Raw genomic sequence first — 26,814 nt, forward strand, 5'->3', positions numbered from 1 at the left:
CAGATAGAGCTGGGTGTCATCTGCATAGCAGTGTAAATGTATGCTATGTCTTCTAATGATGCTGCCTAGGGGAAGCATGTATAATGTAAACAGAATTGGTCCTAGCACTGAACCCTGTGGAACTCCATAATTAACCTCAGTGTGTGAAGAGGACTCTCCATTTACATGCACAAATTGGAGTCTATTAGATAGATATGATACAAACCACTGCAGTGCAATACCTGTAATACCTACAGCATGTTCTAATCGCTCTAATAGGATATTATGGTCGACAGTATCGAATGCTGCACTAAGGTGAAGAAGGACAAGCACAGAGATGAGTCCACTGTCAGAGGCCATAAGAAGATCATTTGTAACCTTCACTAAAGCTGTTTCTGTGCTGTGATGAGCTCTGAAACCTGACTGAAACTCTTCAAATAAACCATTCCTCTGCAGATGATCTGTTAGCTGTTTGACAACTACTCTTTCAAGGATGTTTGATATGAAAGGAAGGTTGGAGATTGGCCTATAATTAGCTAAGACTGCTGGGTCTAGAGATGGCTTTTTGAGTAAAGGTTTAACTGCAGCCAGCTTGAAGGCCTGTGGTACATAGCCGATTATTAGAGATAGGTTGATCATATATAAGATCGAAGAATTAATTAGTGGCAGGACTTCTTTGAGCAGTTTTGTAGGAATGGGGTCTAAAAGACACGTTGATGGTTTGGAGGAAGTAATTATTGAAGTTAACTCAGAAAGATCGATTGGAGAAAAAGAGTCTAACTTAACATCAATGGAACTAAGAGTAGCTGTAGATAATATTACATCTGTGGGATGATTATTGGTAATTTTTTCTCTAATGATAAGAATTTTATTTGTGAAGAAGTTCATGAAGTCATCACTAGTTAACGTTAAAGGGATGGTTGGCTCAACAGAGCTCTGACTTTTTGTCAGCCTGGCTACAGTGCTGAAGAGAAACCTGGGGTTGTTCTTATTTTCTTCAATCAGTGATGAGTAGTAAGCTGTTCTGGCTTTGCGGAGGGCTTTCTTATAAAGCAACAAACTATTTCTCCAGGCTAAATGATGATCCTCTAAATTTGTGACACGCCATTTCCTCTCCAGATTACGAGTCATCTGCTTTAGGGTACGTGTTTGAGAATTATACCACGGAGTCAGGTACTTCTGATTAGAGACCTTAGTTTTCACTGGAGCTACAGTATCCAGAGTCGTACGTAGTGAGGAGGTGAAATTATTAACAAGATAATCGACTTCTGTTGGGGTAGCGTTCAGATAGCTGCTCTGCTCTGTGTTGGTACAGGGCATTGACGATGATAACAGTGGGTGGATTATATTCTTAAACTTAGTTACAGCGCTTTCAGAAAGACATCTACTGTGATAAAGTCTACCCTCCACTGCTGTGTAATCAATTATTGTAAATGTAAATGTTATCAAGAAATGATCAGACAGGAGAGGGTTTTCAGGAAACACTGTTAAATGTTCAGTTTCTATGCCATATGTTAAAACAAGATCTAGAGTGTGATTAAAGTGGTGGGTGGGTTCTTTTACATTTGGAGAGAAGCCAATTGAGTCTAATAACAGATTAAATGCCATGTTGAGGCTGTCATTTTTAGCATCAACATGGATGTTAAAATCACCCACAATAATTATTTTATCTGAGCTCAGAACTAAATCAGATAAAAAGTCTGAGAAATCAGACAGAAACTCTGTGTAAGGCCCAGGTGGACGATAGATGATAACAAGTAAGACTGGTTTCTGAGTTTCACAGCTGGGGTGGACGAGGCTAAGCATCAGGCTTTCAAATGAATTAAAAGTCTGTCTGGGTCTTTGGTTGATTAATAGGCTGGTGTGAAAAATTGCTGCCACACCTCCCCCTTGGCCTGTGCTTCGTGATTTCTGGTAGTTAGAATGACTCGGGGGTGTTGATTCATTTAAACTAACATAATCATCCTGCTGCAACCAGGTTTCTGTAAGGCAGAGTAAATCAATTTGTTGATCAATTATTAAGTCATGTACTAACAGAGACTTGGAGGAGAGAGACCTAATATTTAATAATCCACATTTCACTGTTTTACTCTTTGGTTCAGATGGTTGGATACTGTATTGTTCTTTCTTTGTGATTGTGTGTGTTTAAGTTGTTTGTTGCTGGTTTTTAGTTTGTTTTCTGTCTGTTTGGGAGCTGACACAGTCTCTATGGAGATGGGTTTTGGGGGGGGGGTAGCAGGTTTGCTCTCTCAAACCTTTGAAAATGGATTCGAGAGAGCAAACCTGCTACCCCCCGATTTCATGCCCAGGTGAGGCTGTTCCTTCGTTATTTAACAATAAAACGAGTAACGGATCGGGAGCTGAGTGTTGAACATGTGTTTGGTGGACGTTCACTGAAACTCTCACCGTGCTGGTGAAGGTGATGGAGGTCCTCATCAGACCCAAAAAGCGAACGGGTCAGAGATGGAGCAGAAACTTCAGTGACCACATCATCCAGATGTTCCCTAAAGCTGAGGGTCGGCCCTTCAGTCACATCTGACTCGTTCACAGCTCCTGTGTTGGCTGCAGATGTGTCAAAACGTATTTACCTCCCTGCTGCTGACAGCGTGCTGCTGCCCAGGCTGCAGGCAGTGTCTGAAACGCAGCCAGCTCATGAAGCTTTAGAAGTCTTTATTGTGCAGGGACGGTAAGAAACGAGAGCTGGAGGCTGATTTCCGTCTGTGGACAGATGAGGCAGAGGTCCAATCAGCTGTGACAAACACGACGAATCCCCTCGAAAACTCTTCGATCACAGCCCACACAGAAACCCAGAGCCCAGCCACACATCTCAGTATGTGATTGTTTCTGCTGAAAGCTTCCAGCTGCGTGACCCAAACATCTCCTCGTCTGTGATCAAGGCCCTGCAGAAGAACAGGAAATGCTGCTGTAGTAAAGACAAGAACTGTTCTGTCATTTAATAAAGGAGCTTTATACTGTAAGACCCTACAATAATACAAAGACAACAGAAAACCCCCTGTGAGCACTTTGGCGACAGTGGGAAGGAAAAACTCCCTTTTAACAGGAAGAAACCTCCAACAGAACCAGGCTCAGGGAGGGGCGGGGCCATCTGCTGCGACCAGCTGCGGGGTGAGGGGAGGACCAATAACCAGAACCAAACATTAAAAATAAAATGACCTCTGCACCCCCGACTGCAACAGTAAGTACAGCCATGCCCACTTTATTAGGTACACCTTTGTGCCCACATGCTAACAGCTCAGTGCTGAAGTTCAAACTGAGCCTCGATGACGATGGCGAGCGGTGGTTTCAGTGACATGATCGCATCGGGGTCGACGTGGACGAACGTTTCCAGCAGCTCGTTGAATCGAACGCCGGCTTTTCGTTTTTGTGTCGCTCGGCCTGCGTCTACAGTTGTCTTCTTGCTGCTGCTCGTTTCAGTTTCGATGATTTTGATGAAACATTTGAGTTTCGTCACGTTTTCTGAAACTTTAATGTGTCGAGTTTCCAGCTCAGTCGACGTGTTTTTCCCAGAAATATCGTTTAGTTTTCCAACATGCTGCTGTTTCAGTTCTGTTATGCCTGTGTGTGTGTTTATGTGTGTGTTTGTGTGTGTGTGTGTGTGTGTGTGTGTGTGTTTGTGTGTGTCTGTTTGTTTATGTGTGTGTCTGAGGGGCCACCTTGACAGTAAGGATGTGAAGCAGGGTCAAAGGTCGGGTGTGGTTGTGTTACTGGTGTGTTCTGAGCTGGTTGGTGGCTCTGATGGAGGTGGGATCGCTCCCAGGACCCACACAGAGAAACGAAGAAGCCCCCGGCGCCCTCGCCGAGAGATGCCGGGGTTTCTCGTTCTCCCCTCTGTGCTCTGCGAGCGCTGAGCAGAAGGAGAGCAGAGGCTGCGTGAGGGGAGTGAGGAGGAGAGGCTGTGGTTTCCTGTTTGTAGGTGGGAGGATGTTGAGACGGTTGCAGCAGCGTTCACGCAGCGCTGCAGCTTTTAACACCCGGAGATGCGCCGAGGTGTCGCAGTCGCACCTCCTGATTGGTTGGAGGTGTTTGCGTGAAAGACTTTGTTCTGCTCTCTCTGAGCTGCAGGCCTCCGGTTTCCACTTTCCACCAGCAGCTGAGGAGCGCGGAGAGAGAGGGCAGTTAGTCCGGCCCACGCACGCCGCTCACCGCAGCAGCGCTGACTCACCAGACTCTGCACAACTTTTATACTTCTGATCTCTGCTCGGAGCTCAGCCGCTCCTCATCGCTCCTCTTTGCCTGACGCTAAAGTCTCCCCTCGCAAAGACCCGAGGTCCGTCTTCTTCTCAGAGGAGGACACCTGAAGATCGGCCCTCAGGAGGTGATTGGGCACGGCGATGACGGAGGAGTGACGGAGGCGCTCAGACACCGGATCAGCTCATCAGAGAGGAGAGACGGGCGTGAAAGAGACGGAGAAAAGTCCTCAGACATGACGGATGTTTGCTTACAGTAGTCGCCTCATGAGGAGCAGAGAGCAGCTGCAGGCCCCAAAACGTCTCCGATCCTCTGCCCAGCATTCCACCGTCGCTCCCTCTGCCGCCGCCGCCGCGTGTTCTCACGTGTAGGTGAGTTTCCCGTCACTTTGTGGCTCCATTAACTGTCTTTGTTAGTCAGCGAGGCCCGGGGCAGGAGACAGGCCTGCGCTCTCATAGACGTGCTCGTTTCATTGCACTCGACCTCAGGAATCACTCCTGAAGTTCCTCCCCCGCCTGGATTCTGCCTTTTGGTTGGATAGTACCATCCATCAGTTAGACGGTACCTGGTCAACCCAAGTCCAGCTCCGCTGTGAGAGGTCGGTCTTTGCTCGCCACAGAAAAGCGAAACTTTCAGAAACATTTTAATGAGCCTTTAGACGTTTTAACATTTCGGGTTGTTTTCTGCCGACGTTCCAAACAGACAAGAATTCGATAAGAAGCGTTTGGATGCCGAGCGAACGCCGGTGACCTGACGCTTCAGATTCTTCCTTTTCTTTTACAGAGTTTCAGGTTGTATCGGGCGGGGCGGGATCCTGCTGTACGCCACACATCTGAATAAAAGGCTCGCACATTTCATTAACAGTCTGGTTTTAAAACAGCAACAAGTCTAAACTTTTAAAATTTCACCAAAAGGTGCGTCGTTACAAAGAAATGCTGCTAACGACGTCTGATGATGATTTCAGAGTGCGGTCTGCTGATCTGAACACTGAGGCCGACTCAGCGGCGGGCTCGTTTTGGCCGTATATGGTTCGCCCGTGCTGAAGGTGAAGGTTTTACAGCCCAGAGAACCAAAAGGTCATTTCCAACATGTGTGTGTGACCCAATCAGAGCTCTGCTGTTAGAAAAGTTCCTCCATCATCAGGACCTTTGACCTTTTGCTTGGTTACCAGCGGTGAAGTTCACTCGTTCTTTTACATGAAATTCTCTGATATTTATCTGAGAATTAAAAAAACAAAGATGAGAATAAGAAGGGTCCATATATAAACTAGCCTGAGGTCCAGTCAGGTTAGCTGATGGGCGGCGTGGGCTCAGGTGAGCCTAACTGGTTAAAATAACCCGCTACCTGCACAGGAAACAGAGCGCTGCGCGTATCAGCGACTCCTGGATCTCTGAAATGTGAAACAATAGAAGAAAAAGCTGAATTTTCAGGTTTTTGTGCGTCGCGGTCGGCGAGTCTTCTCGGGGCCACATTTACAGCCCCGCTCGGCTGTGTTTGGCGTCTCATTGCAGGGCCAGATGTCAGGTGACCTGGTTTGCTGTGAGTTCAGGCCGAACTGGTGCCGGCAGGTTCTTCATGCATGAGCAGATCTGCAGCTTCACTTCAGAGAAACAGCTTTCTTTACGTGGTGAAACCCCAAAACGCCTCCTACCTTATTTTCAGTTGTCACATAATGTAGAGCACAGCAAAAAAATAGTTCCCCTGTGGTTGTGCGCATGGAGGGCAGGTTTTCTTACACCTTTGTGTTCATGGCTTCACTCACAGCAAACAATAAAAAAACACACAAGAGTGATTACTTTAAAAAATATCTCATGTTTTAATCTCATATTTTTAGAACTGTAGCTGTTTGAGTTGTGAGTGAGCAACGCTTATTTACGAGGCGCCTTCATGACGCGGTGCTGGAGCGCTGTGAATGAGAGTAAAATAAGCAACACGTTGGAGTGATGGAGTTAAAATGAGGCTGGTGTGTGAGCCTCCAGCTGCAGCTCAAAGCCTGTTTGCATCCTGTCTGAGCTGCACATTGAAGCGCGCTGACAGTTTGACGGAGCTGATTATCAGGACTGTATCTGAAGACTGGAACATGTGACTTCCTGAAGTTCACCCTGATGATGCCAGAAAACCTGCAGCACAGTGTTTCTACTTGACTTTAGTTTTTCTACTTTCTGTTGAGAAACGCAGGATCGCCCTGACTCAGTCAGACTCAGCGTCTCCACACATCAGAGCTGTGGTCTGGACTCGGGCCTGGTCTGGCTTTAGTCTGGAGCTTTTGGACTTTCTGACAAATTAAAAATGTCTATATCACTTTGAAAATATGAGTGCTAACTCTCATTTTCATTTTTGCTGCACTCGACATTTTTGTGTATTTTATTGCTCACAGTTTAATAATCATGAACAAACAGAAACATGTGAGGATGTTAGGGTTAAAAAATTCTGCTGATCACGTAAAGATCTCAGAAACTCAAGAATCATTAGGATTAGCCTGGTTATAAACCGTTACAGATACTTATGATCATTATACACTGGTTAAAATGGGTAGTAGATGGATTAGAACTGGTTATAGATGATATATATTATTGTATATTATTATATTATATATATTATAATTATATATATTATTATATTATTATATAGCGCCTTGAGGTGACTCTTGTTGTGATTTGGCGCTATATGAATAAAACTGAACTGAATTGAATAACTGGTTATAACTGGTTATAGACGGTTAAGGACTGCTTATAGATAGTTAAAACTGTCATAATGGGTTACAGAATGGTTATAACCATTATAGGCTAGTTATAATGGGTTATAACTGGTTATAGACTGGTTGAGGACTGGTTTTCAGCCATTTTTTGTTTGATTTCCAAACGTGGGCTCGGACTGGGTCTTGGACGTGGGGTTTTTTGATTGATTTTGAGCTGACCTAGTTTCGTGTCTTCTGACCATTTCAGTGTCTACTGGGTTTAGACTCTGTATTAAAGGTGATTTGAGACCCAGTTTCAGACTGGTTTTTACACTGACTGGTTTCTGACTGAAGTTATTTTGGACTAGAAGAAAAATAAATTTCAAACAAATTTGTTTTGGCAGAATCTTGAGAGACGCGGCAGAGCTTTTGTGAATTCGGGAGGTCTCTTCTGTCTGTGTGACTTTCAGATGTGGCTTTGGGCTTGGTTTTAGACTGGTTTCAGCCTAATTCAATTACCTAATTTTATCTTTGGTTTGATCTGATGCGGTTTCAGGGATTAGGTTTAGATCCACCTTTGGACGGATTTCTAACCTGCTTTTGAAGATTTCAAAACATATCTGATTAATTTCATGGCAGTTGAAGAAACTGACTTAAAGCATCGTTAGGAAGATGATGTAATAATATAAAAGGATGTAATCATTCATGAGCTGAGTTTGAGGTGTGGTGCATGATTTTCACTGCTGATATTTGATTTTTAGCTCAGAAACATGTGCAGCTCAGATAAAACCGATCATTATCAGTCAGTTCGTTTCCCTTGCACAGCTGTGACCTTATTAGACGAGCTTCTGTTTGCTGACAGAGTTTAATAAAAACCTTTTGGGGGGTTTTGTGGCGGGCTCTACATTTGCAAGATGGCGGCCTTCCTCGCTGCAGTGCGGAATTGATGTTTGTGAGATGCAGTAAAAGCTGCGAAGCCGAGGCCGGAGATGTTTGTCCGAGTCGGGTTTCCATCATCGTGTTTCCTCTGAAGTGTGTTTCCAGCGTTCGGAGCCGGCTGGCCTTGTTTACTGGAGACTTTTGGGTTTGCAGGGGAAAGAAAGCGAGCAGTACCAGTCAGTCGCACCACGTGGTGGATGGTTTTCCTTCCTGTGTGACGCACCCCTGAGAGCAGATTAGCATCACACTGTTCTTTGTGATAACTCAGGAAGGTAAAAACCACCAGTTATTTAAGAAAATAGGACAGCCGGTTTCATTTGAACAGCTTCCTCGTGTTCATGGCCTCGCGTGATGAAGACGAGCACACGAGCGTTTGTCAAACTCAAACTTCTTGTTGTGACAAAATGAGTTCGATTATAATGTGAGATGAGCTTTCCTGGTCGTTCCTGACAAGTTTGTGAAAATCTGTATTTTGTGTGATGTGCTGGTGCAAAAGAGACCTGCTGTCAATGACCTGCAGACACCTTAGAACAGGGGTGTCAAACTCAAATACACAGTGGGCCAAAATTCAAACCTGGAACAAAGTCGCGGGCTAACGTTAATATTTACTGAAAAACAAAATCTTCCTCCAGATATGAGAATGAATCTTTTCTTATGGACTCAAACAAGTTTTGCTGAAAAACTGAATATGGAACAAGCAAAGCTTAATACTAAACAATATATATATTAGCTGTATAATACCAGTAGGCCAGCTCTGATAGTAATTTGGTATGGCTTCGCGAGCCAGAGTTTCACACCTATGCTTTAGAAAATCAAACCATACCAAACTTCAGTAACGTAAACTGCTCTCTGTTCAGTTTCAGTGACTTGTTGTGGAGCGACAGAGGCCGCCTGCTAATGTTAGCTAATGTTAGCTAACGTTAGCTAATGTTAGCTAATATTAGCCAGATTCCTGTGGCCGTCTGTACTTTGTGTAAATGATGACGGTACATCATTTACATGAAGTACACGTGGAGACCTGAGTATGTCAAAATGTGACTTTCGTTTGGTCGTCTGATCCCACAGAGTCCGGGCTCACCGACGCACCGTCTGTACTTGTGCTGGATGAAGATGCTTCTTCACGTCTGTGGGTGGATGTTTGCGTCCAGGGTGTTGCTCCAGCAGGAATTTGGTGTTTGTGATGTGATGTAACATGTATATGGCCCATCATAAGCATCGGTATCACTTTTCAGATTCATGTCTTCTGCAGGTTTTCCTTTCTTTTTTCTGACCTTACTGCAGGTAACAGTCAGAGTTGAGCGGGTGCAGCAGCCCTCAGCTCTGCACACATGCACTTTTCCTCCAGTGATGTAGAAATGTAGCATGAAACCGTTTGTCAGCCAGACCACAAAGGTTTTTATGTCTGATCCAGCGCAGTTCGGGTCGGCGTTATGAACCCGAGGAGGACGGCTTTGATCACACGACTTCTGAACATTTAGCTTCAAAATCTGAATTAAACTGAAGCTTTTGTTTTGTGTTTGAAGCCAGTGGAAATTTGACTTGTTTGTGCAGCTTCATTGGTGGAAGTTTCCAGTTGTTGTGTTCAAAAGGCGAGAAAAACCACAGAATGAAAAACACCAAACTTCCAGAGAAGAGACGGCTCGCGGTAACAATCCTCCATGCTCACGTTTAAAGACTTGTTGTTGTGAGGAGCAGGTTTTTCACGGCTGAGACTCTGTTTTTTATTCTAACCAGAATGTGTGTGTGCACGTTTGTGGGACACTTCCTGCTTCCTTTTTTAGCATTAAATGGTGAAACACAATCATCGGCAGAGAAGAGCTCGTGCGCTCTGCAGGCCACCGGACGCCCGCTTCAGATAAACAGGCTCAAACTTTTTATTGTGTATTTATATATTTATATATATATCATGATGAAGATTAACGTTTTTATTGACTAAAGCAAAAACCAATTCCCAGCCAATCGTCGTCACCACGAGCCTTGACCAATCAGATTGCTTTCATCCGATCCAGCCTTTGCTAATTATGTCTCAGTAACTCAGTCTGGACTGCTCAACGCACCAGATGATGTGAATGCTTCTGTGAACAGGATATCCTTTTATTTGTTGACTGATTAGATCGATAGCAGATGCTCAGATGTTCACTGGGAGTGAGGGGGACGGAGTCAGAGAGGCTGAGACGGTCTGAGCATGTGCAGAGGAGGGAGGGAGGATGATGACGAGGAAGACCTCAGAGGAGGTTCAACAATAAGCTGTTTGGTTTCCTGCTGTGCAGATTGATGACTGATAACAAAGTGAAAGTAAACTTCAGAATCTGAACATTTAGGCTCAAACACATCTGATAAAGTTCAGGATTGTTTGTTCCAGGTTTGATCAAAGTCTGCTTTAAATGACTGAAGTTACTCGACCTCAGTCCTTATCTGCAGTGACGGAGGTTAAGTCCTGACCTGCGATCTTCTCCTTTCCCTCTCAGATAAACCATGGACTTCTCCTGGTTCCTTCTCCTCGTGTCGGCCGCCGTCTTCGTCTCCATCGTCCTCCTGGCCGTCATCTGTTTGGACTGCAGGAACAAAGGTCCACTGCGTGGGTGAAAGTTGCAGTTGACACTGTATCAACCTGCGGCTAACCGCTGTTAACCACAGGCTGACCTGACTCGAGCACAAACCACCCTGTGGTTTTCACAAACGCCTTTTATCTCTGACTCAGATCTTTCACACCCATCGTGTCCAGCACAGCGTCGTCTGAGATTTCTGCTTTGAGCTACTGACACATTATAATCTTTCTTTTCTCGCCCATCAGGGTCCATCCAACAAACAGCTTCAGAAGAGTACACGTAAGTGTTTCCGTCTGCATCACAGAGGAACTTTTCATCGATGAGTCAAAGCTTAAAAACGACGATGTTCTTTTTTTCAGATCACCTGAATTCAGAGTCATCCATCCAGGTGAGTCTGAAACATCCGTCCAACCATCAGCTGGTTGATTCTGCTCTGTTATACGAAGTGATGTCGGTCACATTTGCACCTCTGTGTTTTTATTCTGCGCAGCTTTGCGTGACTCACACTTCAAAATAATCGGTCTCATTATTGCTCGTCTCTTTAAGCTCCTCTCTCCGTGCCAACTTCCAGAAGCCTTGCGAGCGGCAGCATCAGCGTTGGTAAGCTTTGAAATCAGCCTGAGCTTTGGTCTGTGTGCGTACCCTCAAACTGTGGTCACATTTAACATCAACGCTAACTTCAAATAAAATAACTAATACAATACAACCTTATTTGTACAGCACATTTAAAAAGCAGCGGTACACCAAAGAGCTTCACAGTAATACAATAAATTAGAGACAGGAACCAGAACAGGGTCCAAATACACCAACAGGTGGAGAGCACTAATTAGCCTCAGCGCAGTGCAAAATACAAAACACAAAACACAGATTATTCAGCAATAAAATAAAATGATTAAAACTACGTAAGGGAACATTTGCAGGATACAGGCACTAACTAGGGAAGGCTAGATTGAATAAATGGGTTTCAATCACGATTTAAAAGATTGAACTGATTCGGTGAATAGCAGTAGGACGATTATTCCAGTTTGGGTGCAGCTATGGCAAAAGCATGATCACCTCTGGCCTTCAGCCGAGACCCAGGCTGCACTTGCCGGAGGTTTCTTCCTGTTAAAAGGGAGTTTTTCCTTCCCACTGTCGCCAAAGTGCTGCTCATAGGGGGTCATATGATTGTTGGGTTTTTCTCTGTATCTATGAAGCGCCTTGAGGCGACTTTTGTTGTGATTTGGCGCTATATAAATAAAATTGAATTGAATTGCACTGAGAGCAATTGGCCCGTTGAGCTCAGTGCTCTGCTAGGAGTGTCCAAGCTGAGAGGTTCAGGAAGATATCTGGGAGCAATGTTAGTTATCATTTTAAAGGTAAGCCATAGTATTTTAAAATCAATGCGGTATTTGATGGGACGCCAATGCAGGTCAGCGAGGATGGGAAACGAGTGTAACTAGCTGATGTAATCTGCTGGTTTGGTTTCACGGAGGTAAACGAAATAATAAAAACTGAAACTGTGACTTTGAGCTTTTAGGAGAAACTAAAGTTGTCCTCCCCGAGGACGGACGACTCTTAAAAACGGATACGAGTGCTTTATGTCTGTGCTGATGATGATGAAGCTAACACTGATCTGTGTTCCAGCCCAGCCGACCCTACCCCCGAAACCCATCATCATCACAACCCCTCCACCCGACCCCCACCTGCGGCTTCCTTTGTAAGTCTGTGTTATGAGCGCACCTGGTTCAGGTGATGAACGTTGGCGAGCAGGAGACGCTCTCCTGGGAGCGTGCAGAGCTTTAGAAATCGTTGTGTGATGTGCACAGATCTCTTTTTTGTGTTTCACAGTTCAACCAATCTGGAGCACAGACCTTACACCCCAACAGAGACTGGTGAGCCTGGAAAGGACGACGCATTATTTAAGTTGGATTTTTCTGTTTTACCTTCTCACCCAAACCTGTTGCTCCATTTCTGTCCTACAGAGAGCAACCCGAGTTATGAGAATCCAGGTACGGGTACACCCTCCTCTTTTTGCAGTCAGACCCATTTGCATTTGCACAGTGAGCCCAGCATCAGTCAGATGAAGCTCAGATCATCAGATGCACAGCTGCTGTGGTCCAGAGGCTCAGACCCATCTGAGTCTCATTTTTGATGAGCCACACGATTAGACTTTATGCCAGGAGTACACCGGCTTGTTGCTTGTTCAGAGGAACAGCTCAGAGTTTGGAAAGAGGAGTTTCGTGAAGATGTTTCACCTCTCAGGCTGCCACAGTTCAGAACTGACATCTGATAAGTTTAGACTGGTTGGTGCAGAGTTGGTTGGAGGAGGTGGAGGTTGATGATCCGCTGCGGTGACCTCTAAAGGAAGCAGCTGGGAGATGAAGATTTCCTTTTAATCTCAATATTGAGACATTTCCGTGTGAAAAACAGAAACTAGCGACTGACTTTCATGACTTTGTCTTGTTGGTGTTGACGTCCAAGACTTGAAGCTTCTCGGCCTCCAAAAGCGATTCATCAGTGAGACTTGTGGAAACTGTTAGACTGGATTTAATATGTTTAACTCCGAGATGTTAGGATTTATTTAACTTTGAGATTAGTTAAACTGGACCTGGGATTTAATATTGGACCTCTTTAACCTGGTTATGGTTGTAGTGGACTGGTTGAGCTCTTTGGACTGGGCGAGCTGGTCTGGACCGGGATTAAACTGCAGACTGATTAGAATCTGGGATTTGTTAGATTTAACTCTTGGGCTTGTGGGGATGAACTCAGGAAGAAAACTGACCTTTGACCCTGTGATGTCAGTGTGCGGGAACGTGATGTTTAGCTGACTTTTGTTTTTCCACAGAACCTGAGAAGGACGTTGACGTTGACGATAATTACATGTAGGTTTCCACGTGCAGCTTCCAGCTGGTGTTTGCACCTCAGTGATGACGCTCTAAACTGACCTTCCTCTTCTTCTGTGGTTTCCCCAGAGAGGTGTTACCTGACAATCCGGAGGAGAGCAAAGGAGTCCCCGTGGACATCGAGAGCCGAGCCTCGACGCCCAGTTCAGGTGCAGTTTGGATCTTTCGCCGTAAAACACGGACGTTGGGGAGTCACCAGAATGTGGACTCATCAGCTGTTTGTGCTCTTTCACAGATCATAATTACGTGAACCTCGATGGTAAGACAACATCGTTGTTCTCTTTCCGATTGAATCTCAGCTTCAACCCGTTTCAAATGTTTCTTTTCCTTTTATTTAAAACGAAAACAAAACAGGAAAGTATGACAAGTTTTAAAACGTCTGAACGTCAGAATTCATTTTTAATCACGCCACATCGCCTCCTCTGTTCTCTGCTCAGAAGAAGACGACGACGACGACGACAAACCCTATGAGAACGTGGCACCAATAGGTATATTGCACTGTGCACCTGACGCTATGCTCCAACTATCCGGTACCTTCCCTCGTCGTGCGACTTATCAAAGTAAAGTCTTCTTTTGATTGACAAGTCATCAGCCAATAAGCTTCCTCGATAATCCTCCTCTGTGACAGAATAACTCACTGAGTGTTTTGGTTTTTTAAACACGTGGTTATAAAAGGTCGGATGTTTGTCTTTTCTTCAGGGTCCACTCCGGGTTCATCCGCTCAGAGCAGCGACGACGAGTACGAGGAGTCCAACTACGTCAACCAACCTGTGAGTTGAAGCGACTCGCCAACATTCAGCTTCTCGTTGGAGACGTCGGCTCAGTCTGTCTTCTTCTTTTCAGATGGGACTAGTCAACCACTGACGGCCACATCGAGCGTTCACTTTCCTCCACAACGACGTCCGACCACAGAGTTTTTTTTCTTTTCTTTTTTAAAGCTGAACGACTGAGAAAAGAAACTGAGATGAAGACCTGAAACACCTTCCTCCCCACTTCCTGCAGGCTCAGCAGTGTCGGTGTGATCAGACTTTAAAGACGGAGGCGTAAAACTGCACAAACTGACTTCCACTTTGGCCATCAGATACCTGGAAACCAGGTAAATGCCAGCCGTGCTCTGGAGGAATCCATCCTGTTCCAGCGGCGTCCTCGGTCCAAACAGGAAGTTTTGCTTCTTTGGTTTTGTGTAAATATCTGCTGGAGTGTTTTTGGACCTTTATGCTGCAGTTACACTCGGGAACCTGGAGCGGCGCGACTCGACCGGAAATGACATGTGATCTGTTTACGGTGAGGATTTCTGTTTGCAAAATTACACACTCGGCAATTTTGTAGAGCAATAAAACCAGAATACAACCAGCCGAGCGTCCCCGCGGCAGACGAGTCCGATCATCGCGCCGTCACAGCGACCGCAGACGGCCTCACGCCAGCCGACCTCTGCCGTCACCTTAAAGTAATAACCGGGCAGTCAGATTTCGTTTCCTCCTTAGTGGGTAGACTGCCGTCCCATCTTCAAACCTGCTCCCCCTACAGGCTGGAACCGGAACAGGAAGTCAGTTGCTGTGTCCCAATTCAGGGTCTGCACGCTTGAAGTACGCGCACTACGTACGGTGCGTACTATAAGCACGGTCTAGCCTTCGACGCGCTGCTCAGGTTGCCTAGCAACCATGATACTAACCGCGAGAAACGCGAGATTGTTTGACAGAAATGAAGGAGAAAAATGTTTTGTTGGTCATTCATTTTTGTCATGACATCACTTTGATTAGTTGAGTATCTGAGGCTGAGACCACAGGACTGTAAAACATGATTCAAGGGCTTCATTTCTGTACTGAACAGTTATTTAAGATTAGCTAGTAAATAACAATTAGCTGATGTTGTTCATGAGACTAAAGTCATCTCACTGTGGTAATGTAAATATAATATGGCCAATATTATATCATTGTCAGATTATTATGAGATAGATTATATATATAGATATCTATATCTCTCTCTCTCTCTATATATATATATATATATATAGAGAGAGAGAGAGATATAGACATATAGAGATATAGATATCTATATCTCTCTCTATATATATATCTATATATATATAGAGAGAGAGATATAGACATATAGAGATATAGATATCTATATCTCTCTCTATATATATATATCTATATATATATATAGAGAGAGAGATATAGACATATAGAGATATAGATATCTATATCTCTATATATCTCTATATATATCTATATATATAGATAGATATATATAGATATATATAGAGATATCTATATCTCTCTCTATATATATATCTATATATATATATATATATATATATAGAGAGAGAGAGAGAGATATAGACATATAGAGATATAGATATCTATATCTCTATCTATCTATCTATATATATAGATATATATAGATAGATATAGAGATATATAGATATATATGTAGAGGCAGAAAGTACAAACATCACTAATGTCACATAACTTTGCCGACATGTGGCCAACAACAATGTTTTAATGTTCTTCGTTATTAAACATTCGCACATAATTAAGTGACGTCATATTCAGTACTTACTTTTGACAGTTCACTCTTGGCCCCTCCCTTCTGCCGTATTTTGCGGCAAAATTATCCACACCCACCGCCGCGCTATGAATTGTGGGATATATGGGACCACGAAGCGTGCACCGGACCACGCTTGATATTTGGGGAAATCGACGGCGCATTTGGAGTATGCATTTGAAGTACACTTCGAATTGGGACAGCCGTCGTCGCGTGGCGGTGACGTAACCGCACTTGAAATGTGTACTTCAAGCGTGCAGACCCTGAATTGGGACACAGCATGTGTTTGGTTGTGTGGCGGCTGGTCGCTGTGCAGGTTTCCCCGAGCGTCACCATAGAGACACCATAGAGTATTTATAAGTCATGAAGGTGGGAACACTAAATTAGGATCCTGTTATTCGCTTTTGTAGCAGCGACGAATGCAGCAGTGCGAGGAGGCGTCAGATCAGTTTCTCTCCAGTGACTCTGACTCAGAGCTTTTTCTCTTTTTTAAATATTTGACTTAAATACGTTAGGTTTTATTTCATTGGTTAACTCTTCCTTTCACACACCTCGCGTCATGAGGGGCGCCATGTTTGAGCTTTACTTTGATGACACCTCCTGAGAACGTTCTCATCATCCAGTGTTTTTCATGTATTTATGTGCAGTTTGCTGTTTGCTGTCGTCTCTGTAAAAACCTGAGTGTGAGAACTACAAATGTTTTTTAAAGAACTACAAATTAAACGTTTTAAAGAAAACCTGAATCTGTGTCTGACTCTATCTGCGCCCAGCTGCAGGTTACAGTGAATCAAACTCTTCACGGAGGCTGAAGCGGTTTCAGTGCTTTTATTAATAATGAACTGGTTTCGTCTGTAAAAAGGACAGAGGAAGAATGGGACACAAAGTTTCCACCAGTTTGAACGTCTTCAGTCCAGTTTCGTGTCCGTGTGTACAGACGGTCTCTGCCTACGTGTTAAAAATCGAGAAACTTCGCCTCACGCGAGGCGTTTCCGTCTGATCTGCTTTTTAAAAAACATCCAGGTGAGAACATCGACTCGTGTCAGGCGTGCGGGGAATGTTACGAGGTGGAGGTGCCGCCGCTGTCGTGAATCCGGCCGGCTTCAGTTGGCAGACGGATGGAAGGACAGCTGCTGGGCGGGGTGAGCCTGGACCTGGACAGCTGGAAGACACGAAACACAAAAGCTCGGATTAAATCCTCACCGCCCGGATCGCTGGAATTCAGGCCAGAGCGCCAACTGGAGCCAACCGTCTCCTGCTCGATGGCGCCGATGCACTCCCACATCTTAGATTAGGCTAATTATCATTGATTTGATTCATTTACTAATGATTCAGTGAACAATAAACCCCCCGACCTTCGACTTTGTTTGCTCAGCACCAAAGTTTCTGCTGAGGAGCTGAGATTTCATCTGCGGGAGGTTTGTTCCCCTCACCTTGACCGGGTCCGATGTAGAAGTGCTGCGGCGCCCCCTGCTGGGGCGGCGGGCCGTGCTGGGGGTTGGAGCCGGCACCCTGCTGAGGGGGGGCGTAATGCAGCATGACAGGCGGGGGGCCGTGGCCGGCGGCGTGGTGCGGTCCCGACATGCCGCCCGTTAAGTGAGCCTGCAGACGACAAACAGGAGAAAAGGGAGAAGTTTCAATCTGACAGCAGGGGGCGCCGAGCTCAAAGGATGAAAGAAACCTCCCTGTTATTAATCAGCTGATTAATATTATAATATAAATGTTTTTATTTTGGCGGATAAACCCTCCAGAACTTCACGTTTACCTCTGCAAACAACACACGGGGAGAACAGCTGATTCCTGACTTATTCTCACACATGAATCTAAAAACGGTTAAAGCGGCACAAACACCTCCATGTTTTATCTCAGGTGCTCTTCCTGTTCACCTGTGTGAGCTGGCTGATCGACGGGAAGCCGTGGGTCAGCTGCTGGGGCGTGGGCAGGCCGTATCCCTGCATGGCGTAGGCGGCCTGCGGCGAGCCGTGGCCCGGCGGCAGGTTAGGGGGCGTGGGAGCCGACAGACCTCCGGAGTGAAACAAGGACTGAGGTTGAGAAGCGCCCTGACTCACCTGAGGAGTGAATCAAATACATTTAAAACATTTAGAAAAACCTGACGTCGGCGTTATCCACAGTTTCTCCTGACTTTGAACAGAAGCTTCAGATTCGATGGATTAGTCATCGCTGGCGTCAGAGTGCACCCACCTGAGCGTGTCCTGGGCTGGGGGTCGTGTGCTGGGGTGGGGGGTGACTCCCAGTGGGTGTGCTGGAGGGCTGAGGAGGATGGAGGGAGCCCGAGTGGTGAGCATGGATGGACTGAGGAGCTGAGAGAGGAGGAAGGATGAACACAGGTGGGTTAAACCAGTCGCTGTTTAAAGAGTTTTCAGAGGAAACGTCCACGATGACGTCATCATCTAAGCACAAGATGGCGCAGTGACCTTTAACCTTTACTTAAGCAGACAAATAACAAGCATCTTCTTTACAACAGCAGCCCGAGGAAACGGGGATCGAACAAAGAGCGCACATCTACGAGCCGCTCTAAAACGCTGCCCCCTGGTGGTCAAAGTCTGGTTTAAACTAGGGGCGGGTTTTAATAATCGATTCATCGATTAAAATAGATTCTGGATAACGTGAAATCGATTCATTAAAATCCTGAATCGATTTTTTTAATATAAATTTATTTTGCCCGAAACGCCAGAAACTGAGGTTAAATCTCACAAAACTTTAACAACCACCAAACATTTAAAACAGTAACTGAGAGCAGGAACAGGATTCTGCACAGAGACGTGAACACGAAGCTCGACCCGCCGACGCATCAGGATCAGTGAGCTGTGACTTTCTCACCGACGGCACGGACACGGTCGGGGCTGAACGCCGACAGCTCGCTGATCCTGATGTTTCGGCGGGTCGAGCTTTGTGTTCACGCCCTTTTTGTGCTGATTCTGAAGCTGTTAGTTTATCTCTCCAAACAATATTGACCGAACCAGCAAAAGAAGATCCAAACTACGCTTCACATAAACATCGTCATGAACTCACTCTGACTTTTACTGTTTCGCTTCCACCAGGATAAAATCACACTTCATGCACAGCTCTCTCTCTCTCTCTCTCTCAACAGTTTCCTGTTGAGTAAATTGAATTGTTGAGTAAAAATATGTAAATGTACTGATCTGAATTATAATATTTCTGACTGTCTGAGGCAAAATTTCCCAGATTCAAATTGAATTGAATCTAGAAACCAGTGATGATACCCAGCTCTAGTTTATTTTATTTTATTTTTTTTGGTTTAAACGTCTTTTTTTGCACGACCTGTAAATGTTTACGTCTTTATGCAGACGACACAACCACCAAACTCCTCCAGGGGTGTGAAACATCTGGCCCAGAGCCCAGACGAGGCCTGTCTGAGGGTCCAGTCTGGCCCCTGGATGCTCTGAGAGTGAAGACTGACGAGGTCAGCCCAACAGGTCTCCTCCACCCTCCTCCTGAACCCCCGCTCTCCACCAACACCACAGTGAGAGACTGTAGGGAGGAGGTGAAGCACCTGACTGGGTGGGGTTCTCACAATAACCTGCCGTCCCCACCCACTCCACCCTGCCTACACTCTTCTGCATGTATTTGAGCTCATCGCTAATCTGATATTCTTCCAGATGTGTTGATGTCAGCGTCATCACAGAGGAGTCGAACAGTCAGAGCTCTCGAATCTGTGTGAAGCACAAAGACGTCGAGTCGTCTGTTGTTCCTGTGAAGATCCTCAGAGTCTCTAAACGTCCTGTTTCAGACACGTTCAGACTGAATCTTCTTCTTTACAGTAAATATTTACTTGTTATTAAGCAGCAACTCTGATTGTGAACTCTGTTCATGTGAAACAAAAGGAGATAAATTTGTGTTTGAAGCTCAAATTTGAACTTGCAGCTCCTCTCTTACCGTACATGGCCTGCTGGGGGCCCGGCGGGCCGTCAGCCTGCCCGGGGAACTGGGGGCCCGGAGGCCCGAGCGGCTGAGCGGCCCCGGAGGTCAGCATCCTCGCCCCCTGCAGCATCGAGTAGATCGGCTGTGATTGAAGAGAGAGGACAAAGTCAGCACGTGAACTCATCTTCCTGTAAACGTTTCCGTAACCGCCGCAGACACATCAACAGTCAGCGAGCGGCCCGTTACTGAGGTCGGCGTTTTGTGACGACTGCATGATAACACCTCACAGGAACCTGGTTCAGCGACAGGTGAAGAGCACGCTGCACTCACCTGTCCGTGGAAGTGTGGCGGCAAGGCCTGGATCACCTGACTGTACTGCAGGTAGGACTGGGGGTAAGACGCCACCAGCTGGGGCGCCGCTGCCGAGGCCGAGATCATGGAGGAGGCCGGGGAGCCGTGGTGCTCCGGGCGCGGACCCCCGACCAACCCTGGAGCAGAAGGACCCACGAGGTCACTAACGTACACCTGGATCACTGAACTCAACCTCAACAAATCTGAACGTCCAACGATCAAACTGCAGGACTAACAGACGCACGCACGGCGTCCTGATCTGAACTGGAGGAAGCTCGTTTCGTCCTCACAGGGACGTGAAGGCGTGAGTGCGGCGTGTACCTTTGGGTCTGGCGTACTTCCCCTGACTGATGGTCGACACGGTGTACTGATACAGCTGCGGAGCCTGAGGAGGAGACGAGGACGCCGTTACATCAGTGTCGTCACTAACCCCGCCCCCTGAGACAGTTAAATAAAAACACACCTGGATGGAGTGTCCCTGCAGGGGGAGGGGGGAGATGTAGGACAGGTAGTGTGCAGGTGGGCTGCTGTAGATGGCCCCTCCTCCTGGCTGTCCCGGGCCTGGGAGGACCAGCGCGGGGCTGGGCGGGGTCGGCCGAGGCGGGACGGGGTTCGAGGCGGGTTTCTGCAAGTCACAACGAGCGGCGTGTTTGAGAAGTCAGCACGAAGCACACGATTGGGGCGCGAGCTCGGAGGACTTACCGCGTTTCCTTTCACGGGGAGGAACTCCTTGGCGTTCGGATTCAGCGTCGAGTTTTTCACCTGCCTGAAAACATCACAGAGACGCGTGAACACGTGTCACGGCGCCATCACATTTACATTTGCTACTCGCTTCACTCACGCCGCAGTCGGCGTCGCCGTCTCCGCTCGCTCGCTGCTCAGCTCCCCTCCGATCGGGGTCGCGGTCGGCGAGCGGGGGCCGGGCGGAGCTGCAGGCAGCAGGGCAGCAGGTGCCGAGATGGGTGGAGCTACCTCTGTAGCCACGACAGGCCTCGGTGGGCTGGGAGACGACAAGGAGGAGGAGGAGGAACACTCCGTGGACGGGGTGGGGCTGTCCTGAAGGGGGTCTACAGAGGCGGGGCTCGCCAAAGGGGAGGAGCTCGCCTGCAGCTGAGTGACAAAGAGGAAGACCTCGAGGTGAGACGACTGCAGACGTTTCTTTCATTTTTTTTAAAATGACATCACAGCAGGTGACATCATGTGACATCATGTGACATCACCGTGGTTACCCTGAACTCTTTGCCAAACTTGCGCAGCTCCTCCAGCTGAGACCTCTGCGTCACGGACGGAGCTGCGAACAGGAAGAGAGGCGGCGTGAGGAGGGCTGACGCAGGCAGAGGCAGGCGGGTGGAGCTTTCTGTACCTTTGCTGTTCTTGCCGTCCTGTGGAGTGGGCGGACCTTCAGGCGGCTCTTTGGCGGCGTTGCCCAGGACTTCGCTCACTGCAGAGGAACACGTTAGCACAGGTTTCACACAGCGTGAGCGACATGCACGCGGCGCCGCACACAACACAAATCAAACATCAGCTCACCGTCCACGGGGAAGAGGGGGGTGGGGCCAGTGGGTTTGGTGGTGGTCGCCATGGTGACAGTGGAAAGGGAGGAGGAACCGGGGTCGACAGACGGAGGATCCTGGGGAGGAGCGTCTGGTTTCAGAGCACGAGATGCTGAAGGACGAGGAAGAGGAGGAACAGGTGAGCGTCCAGGAGGAAGGCTTTTATTCCCTTTTGTGCGTGTGTGCATGTGCGTGTGTGCATGTGCGTGTGTGCATGTGCGTGCATGTGCGCGCATGTGCGTGTGTGCATGTGCGTGTGTGCATGTGCGTGTGTGCATGTGCGTGCATGCGCGCGCATGTGCGTGCGGTACCTGCAGGCGTGGACTGGGAGTTGGGGCTCCGCAGCGTTCTGTTGCTCTGGAATCTCTGCAGGGACTTCGGAGACATTCTGGATGAAACTGAAGGAGACGATCAAACAGACGTTAGTGCATCATGTGACCACAAGAGGGAGCTGCTCGACACACACAGAAGCTTCGTACCGCCGTTTACGGACGAGCGCGAGGTGTCGGTTAGCGCCTGCGGGTGCGAGCGCGAGTGTGGAAGAACGTGGTTGGTGTGGGGCGGGCTGCTGGCGGCGGGCGGGCTGCTCCGTGATTGGCTGGGAGAGCAGGCGGTCCTGACAGACATGGGGCTGCTCCTATCAGAGGATGGTTTGGGGGAGGAGCAGCTGGGCGGGAGGTGTCTGGAGGGAGGCGGCGCCGCTCGGCCGGAGGCCGCGGGTCTGACGCTGCTGGCAGACGGGCCAATCTCTCGAGCCCTCTGAGGGAGGGGGACGTACTTCGCCTCCCTGGGAAACAGGAAGCGAGAGCAGCTTCAGGTCGGGAAAACTTATTGGGAATTTCTGGGGTAAATTCAGGCAGGAAAGTTTGTCATTTTTAAAATGTTTTATTATTTTCTGCCTCGCCAGGTGCGCCGTGTTCCCGTTACCTGCTCGTGGAGCTGAACCCAGGGCTCGTCCTCTCCTCCCGGACCACCGAGCTGTACTTGTCCTCCTCGCTCCTTCCCTCATCGTTCTCCAGGGAGACGCGGCGGCGGTACTGCAGGCTGCTCTCGATCTCACTGGCTAGCTGCGCCGCCCTCGCCTCCCGCTGCCGGTACACCTCCAAGTTCCCCCTCTGCAAAGGCATGCTGGGAAAAGCATGACAGGAGGAAGGAGACACCCTCATTTAAAAACTGTGGCAGCCGACGGGGCGCCGACGCTTCACAACATGTGAACATTTTTATATTTCACAGCTGGCAGACGCAGCTGGTGAAGCTGAAAAGGTTTGTTTCCTTACGTGTACATGGAGAGGCTCGAGTCGTAGGTCGACTTCACGCCGTACGCTTCCTCGTTAAACTTGAACATCTCGTTGGCGTCCCAGCCGTTCGACTGACACAAAGGGAAAAAAAACGAATGAATCGGAGACGATTTCAGCGAGGTACTCCACGCGAACCCAACAGGAAAATATCTTCAAAATCAGCAGGGCAGCGCTGACGAGCCAAAAGCATCAGTTTGTCCTGAATAATAAAATTCTGCTTCATTTGTTAATAAAACTGCACGTTTGAGATTTACAGGTAAGAGTCCATCTGATTTGTGTCGTTGGTTTTCAAACATTTCAGTGAGAAATTATTGTGAAATCGTCGGTGCAGCGGTGAGAGAAGCTGCAGTTCCTCTAACGTCCACCAGAGGCAGCAGTAGAGGTCAGTAAGAGCAGAGAGGGTGCTGCGGGTCGTAAATTCAAAGCTTCCTCACCGTGTCCGACTCCAGGTCAAAGCCGTCTCCGTTTCCATCCCCGTCCCAGCGCTGCAGCACCTTCTCCCGGTGCTCCCCGTTCAGCCGCGACGAGCCGATGGCCGAGTCCGTGAACGAGTCTGCAGACAAAAAAAATCAGGCTTCGGTGCGACCACTTCAGATCCTTCATCTCTGCAGCATCGACGCACAAACCATTTAACGCGCCGCTGATCATCACGTTATCCTGATCTTTGTTTTTTAAAGAAAATAGATGCAGCTCTAATCTAAACGTGGGCGGAGCCCGGTTACCTCTGACGGCAAAGGTCAAGTCGACGTCCCGGCACGTCATAGTGACGAGGTCAGCGGGGCTGAAGATCATGGTGTCAGTAACATCCTCGATCCTGGGAGCAGAGGGCTGGCCCCCTCCTCCTCCTCCTCCTCCTCCGTCACTCACTTTGTGAACAGCATCCACAGCCAGCTCACACTGACACATGCAGACAGATTACAGCCATTTAACCAGTGAAGCTTCTGCAGGCGTGTTTGATGCATCAAGTAAAGACTCAGTGATGGTAAAGACAAACCCCCACTAAGGGCAGGACTTGGTGACAGTGGGGAAGAAGAACTCCCTTTTAACAGGAAGAAACCTCCAACGGGAGCAGACTCAGACACAGACAGGACAGAGCCGTGTGTCTGAACCCCTGGGAAGGTCAAAATATCAGCTGTTTTAAAAGAGTCACCTGCGAGCTCAGCGTCTTGAAGATCCCCTCGTACACGGCACCATTTTTCACTCTCACGTCGCAGGTGGAGCCCTGGAAGCAGCAGAGAGGACGCTTCAGCGCATCATTCAGCCAAAAAACACCAAGCAGAAAGAAAAAGAAATGGACTCACCACCACCGCTGTGAGGAAGTGAAGCATGCGCGCGTTGTTGTAGACGCCTTCAAATACCTGCAGATACAGGTGAGGCGTGAGAGCAGGTCATACTTAAGGTGCAGGTAAAGTCAGCTGATTGTGAGGCGTCAGGTGGGAAAAGTACACGTTTTCATTAAATACAGCGCAGAGCCGCTGAAGTGTCAGCTGACAGCTCGAGTCCACCAATGAAAACACGTTTCAAACATCCACAAGTTGTTTTATTGTTTGAGAGAAGAAAACGTTAAAGGTTGAGACGCTAACCCAACCTGTCCCAGTCTGAGTTCTCCACAGGCCAGAGATTCAAGGTTAACGAGCCCTGACAGACTGCCTACCTGTCCAGGTGTACCCCACCTCCCGGCCTATGAGAGCAAACATGGTCAAACACAATCCTGAATTGGATAAATGGAAGAAAATGGATGGAAAAGAGACGTTTCAGTGGCAGAAACAAGCTTCCACATCTGAGCCTGTGATGACTTATTTTGGAGTTTCATAGTAAAGTCTTTTATTCAGGCTGTTTGCAAACAGCAGGAGCGTGTCAGCTGACCAGACACACCTGTCCGAGACCAGCAGTCACCTGTACTTACAGAGCTGCGCACAGGAGGAGACTGCGTCAGTGGAGGTGGCTTCATGGTGCTCCTGCTCCTGAAAAAGGAGGGCAAAGCGTCAGGTAGACAGATTACAGGTAAAACGTCCTCTGTGCGAACAATGACATCAAAGAGTCCGCCTCTGCAGAAAGCCGCCAAAGCAGCTGAAGCCTAGCATGCAACGATCTGGCCCTGCCCGCACACACGGCGCCGTCCCGCAAAGGTGGCGCAGTTTTACCGCAGAATCGTAAAGTAAGCTAGCGCAGCAGGCTAACGGCGCTAGCTCAGGGACACGGCGACTTTTAAACAAACGAACCGCCACAAACGGCCAGAGTGACACGTGCACGAGGCTTAGCGTGTAAATAATACTTTTTAGTCACGTGCATCCCCGTTACTCCGGTGTTGTCGTCCCGGTACGAAGTCACGCGGTTTGACAGGCCGAACACAGCGCACCTGGAAAACAACAACAAAACAGCGCCAGGTGCGCTCGATTTACCGCACCCGGGTCCCGCCGCCCACGTGATGCGGCCCCACTGTGGCGGGCGGCCCGATCCACGGATTCCACTTCAAATTCAAACGAACGCGTTCATGAGCGGAGCAGCTTGGACTGCGTGTAAATGACCATTCCTGTGACGTAAGCACTCAGCTGCCCTGATGCGGCAACTTCCACGCTACGCCCCTACTCACCAGGCCCGCCCCGGTAATTAAAACGAGCGCACTAAACGCAAACCCCGCCCACTTATCTACATTAGGCAACCGATTCGTTGGTTTTTGTCGCCGTCGTTTTCTCATTGATTAGAGTTCCTGTCAATCATACGTCACCCTGTTTAAGTAACGTTACATCGACGCTCGCGTGCGTTTTGTTTTTGTTTAGTTTTTAACGTCGCGACAGTAAAAAACAAAAACAAGCAAAAAAGTACAAACCTGAGATCCGGTTCAGTCATCCTTCACTGGCTTTCATCCAGAATCGACTTTAAAGTAATGCCTGCACCTTTCAGTGAAGTTCAGATTTATTGAAGCACTTTGCATTTTAAATATGCGCCCATGTCTGAAAATGAGCTGTAATATTATGCAGTACCACCTCAGGTTGTTCGCATCACACCTTGCATCATCATGGACTCCAGATTGTTCCTAACATCTTATCATTTTGAGATCACGACTGTACAAATACACCATGTCCATCTTGAAGACGAAGCAGCTCCTCTTTTGAGCTGAAGAAGCTCAGAAATCTGCAGTTCCTGCAACATCCACCAGAGGCGAACCGACAGGTGAAAGGCAGCTGTAGCCGCTCGCTTCACCTGAACTGGACCTCTGGACCATGTTTGTGTTGTCGGAGCCCTCTGACCAATAATATGGCTGCTGTGAGGTCACTGTACTAACAGACGGTCCAACAGGAGTGAGCTCCAGTTCTATGAAACTGCTGGATTTGATTGGATGATATTTAACCGTTTCACACAGTGGTCACTACAGTCACAGCTATTCAAAGGCTGTTTGCTTGTATGTGTCAGTGTTGATGGTATACTTTCACATAAACCACTACATTGGACACTGATGTCACTCCATACCTGTCACCCACTCCAAAGGTGATGTTGTAAAAGTCTTTGAAATGCACGTTTAAACAAAAATGAAAAGAAAAATGAAGTTTAGAATTTTTTCATGCCTAAATATGAATAAAAATACTTAAAACCAATCCAGATTGTCATAATGCATGAAAGTGTTAATTAGCAGGTATCTTAGTCTGTGATGCTAAAACCAGTACATACACATTCACCTAATGGTTTTTAGCCAAAACAGTGCACAATAAGTGTAGCACCCCCTGGTGTCAGCCACTGCAACTACAGTCTACAATTAAATGTAATTAAGGAATAACGTAAAACACGTGAGATTAAATCAGTAAAAACACTGATTTACATGATTAAATATACTGCTGGGATTTTGATCATCTGGTCTTAAATCTGCTGTGGAGCAACTTAAGAAAATTTCAGACCAATTATTTTTGTCAGCTTTTTAAAGGTGGATGA

At 47.4% G+C, this 26,814-nt stretch overlaps 2 protein-coding genes across 11 annotated transcripts; one reads left to right on the plus strand and one right to left on the minus strand.

The window, feature by feature from the left end:
* Nucleotides 1-2,279: 2,279 nt before the first annotated feature.
* On the plus strand, nucleotides 2,280-15,179 carry LOC146519390 (uncharacterized). 8 transcript variants are annotated; one of them, XM_085156581.1, is made up of 14 exons: nucleotides 2,289-4,559; nucleotides 10,273-10,382; nucleotides 10,599-10,632; nucleotides 10,713-10,741; nucleotides 10,900-10,953; nucleotides 11,980-12,052; nucleotides 12,184-12,227; nucleotides 12,318-12,344; nucleotides 13,181-13,217; nucleotides 13,308-13,387; nucleotides 13,474-13,497; nucleotides 13,676-13,798; nucleotides 13,938-14,008; nucleotides 14,082-15,179. In XM_085156581.1, exons 2-14 carry the CDS (start codon nucleotides 10,280-10,282, stop codon nucleotides 14,100-14,102), a joined length of 720 nt encoding a protein of 239 aa, XP_085012707.1. In that variant the 5' UTR covers nucleotides 2,289-4,559; nucleotides 10,273-10,279; the 3' UTR covers nucleotides 14,103-15,179. The 8 variants fall into 8 exon arrangements, 7 of the variants coding, with proteins under 7 accessions (XP_085012706.1, XP_085012705.1, XP_085012703.1 ...); XM_085156580.1 differs by having other exon boundaries at nucleotides 2,281-4,559; nucleotides 12,184-12,344; nucleotides 13,679-13,726; XM_085156579.1 differs by having other exon boundaries at nucleotides 2,282-4,559; nucleotides 12,184-12,344; nucleotides 13,676-13,726.
* A 1,412-nt stretch (nucleotides 15,180-16,591) lies between these two features.
* On the minus strand, nucleotides 16,592-26,784 carry atxn2l (ataxin 2-like). 3 transcript variants are annotated; one of them, XM_085156490.1, is made up of 23 exons: nucleotides 25,718-26,784; nucleotides 24,794-24,851; nucleotides 24,189-24,245; nucleotides 24,038-24,109; nucleotides 23,610-23,784; nucleotides 23,322-23,440; nucleotides 22,867-22,958; nucleotides 22,517-22,717; nucleotides 22,069-22,376; nucleotides 21,901-21,987; nucleotides 21,567-21,701; nucleotides 21,400-21,477; nucleotides 21,266-21,327; nucleotides 20,878-21,146; nucleotides 20,739-20,802; nucleotides 20,500-20,661; nucleotides 20,358-20,421; nucleotides 20,016-20,173; nucleotides 19,701-19,827; nucleotides 17,985-18,103; nucleotides 17,669-17,851; nucleotides 17,216-17,384; nucleotides 16,592-16,944 (listed from the first exon to the last, which is right to left on the minus strand). In XM_085156490.1, exons 1-23 carry the CDS (start codon nucleotides 25,735-25,737, stop codon nucleotides 16,886-16,888), a joined length of 2,838 nt encoding a protein of 945 aa, XP_085012616.1. In that variant the 5' UTR covers nucleotides 25,738-26,784; the 3' UTR covers nucleotides 16,592-16,885. The 3 variants fall into 3 exon arrangements, with proteins under 3 accessions (XP_085012616.1, XP_085012618.1, XP_085012617.1); XM_085156492.1 differs by lacking the exon at nucleotides 25,718-26,784 and adding an exon at nucleotides 25,295-25,654; XM_085156491.1 differs by lacking the exon at nucleotides 25,718-26,784 and adding an exon at nucleotides 25,163-25,288.
* Nucleotides 26,785-26,814: the final 30 nt, after the last annotated feature.

Source organism: Neolamprologus multifasciatus, chromosome 4 (assembly GCF_963576455.1).
Source record: "Neolamprologus multifasciatus chromosome 4, fNeoMul1.2, whole genome shotgun sequence".
Classification (NCBI taxonomy): domain Eukaryota; kingdom Metazoa; phylum Chordata; class Actinopteri; order Cichliformes; family Cichlidae; genus Neolamprologus; species Neolamprologus multifasciatus.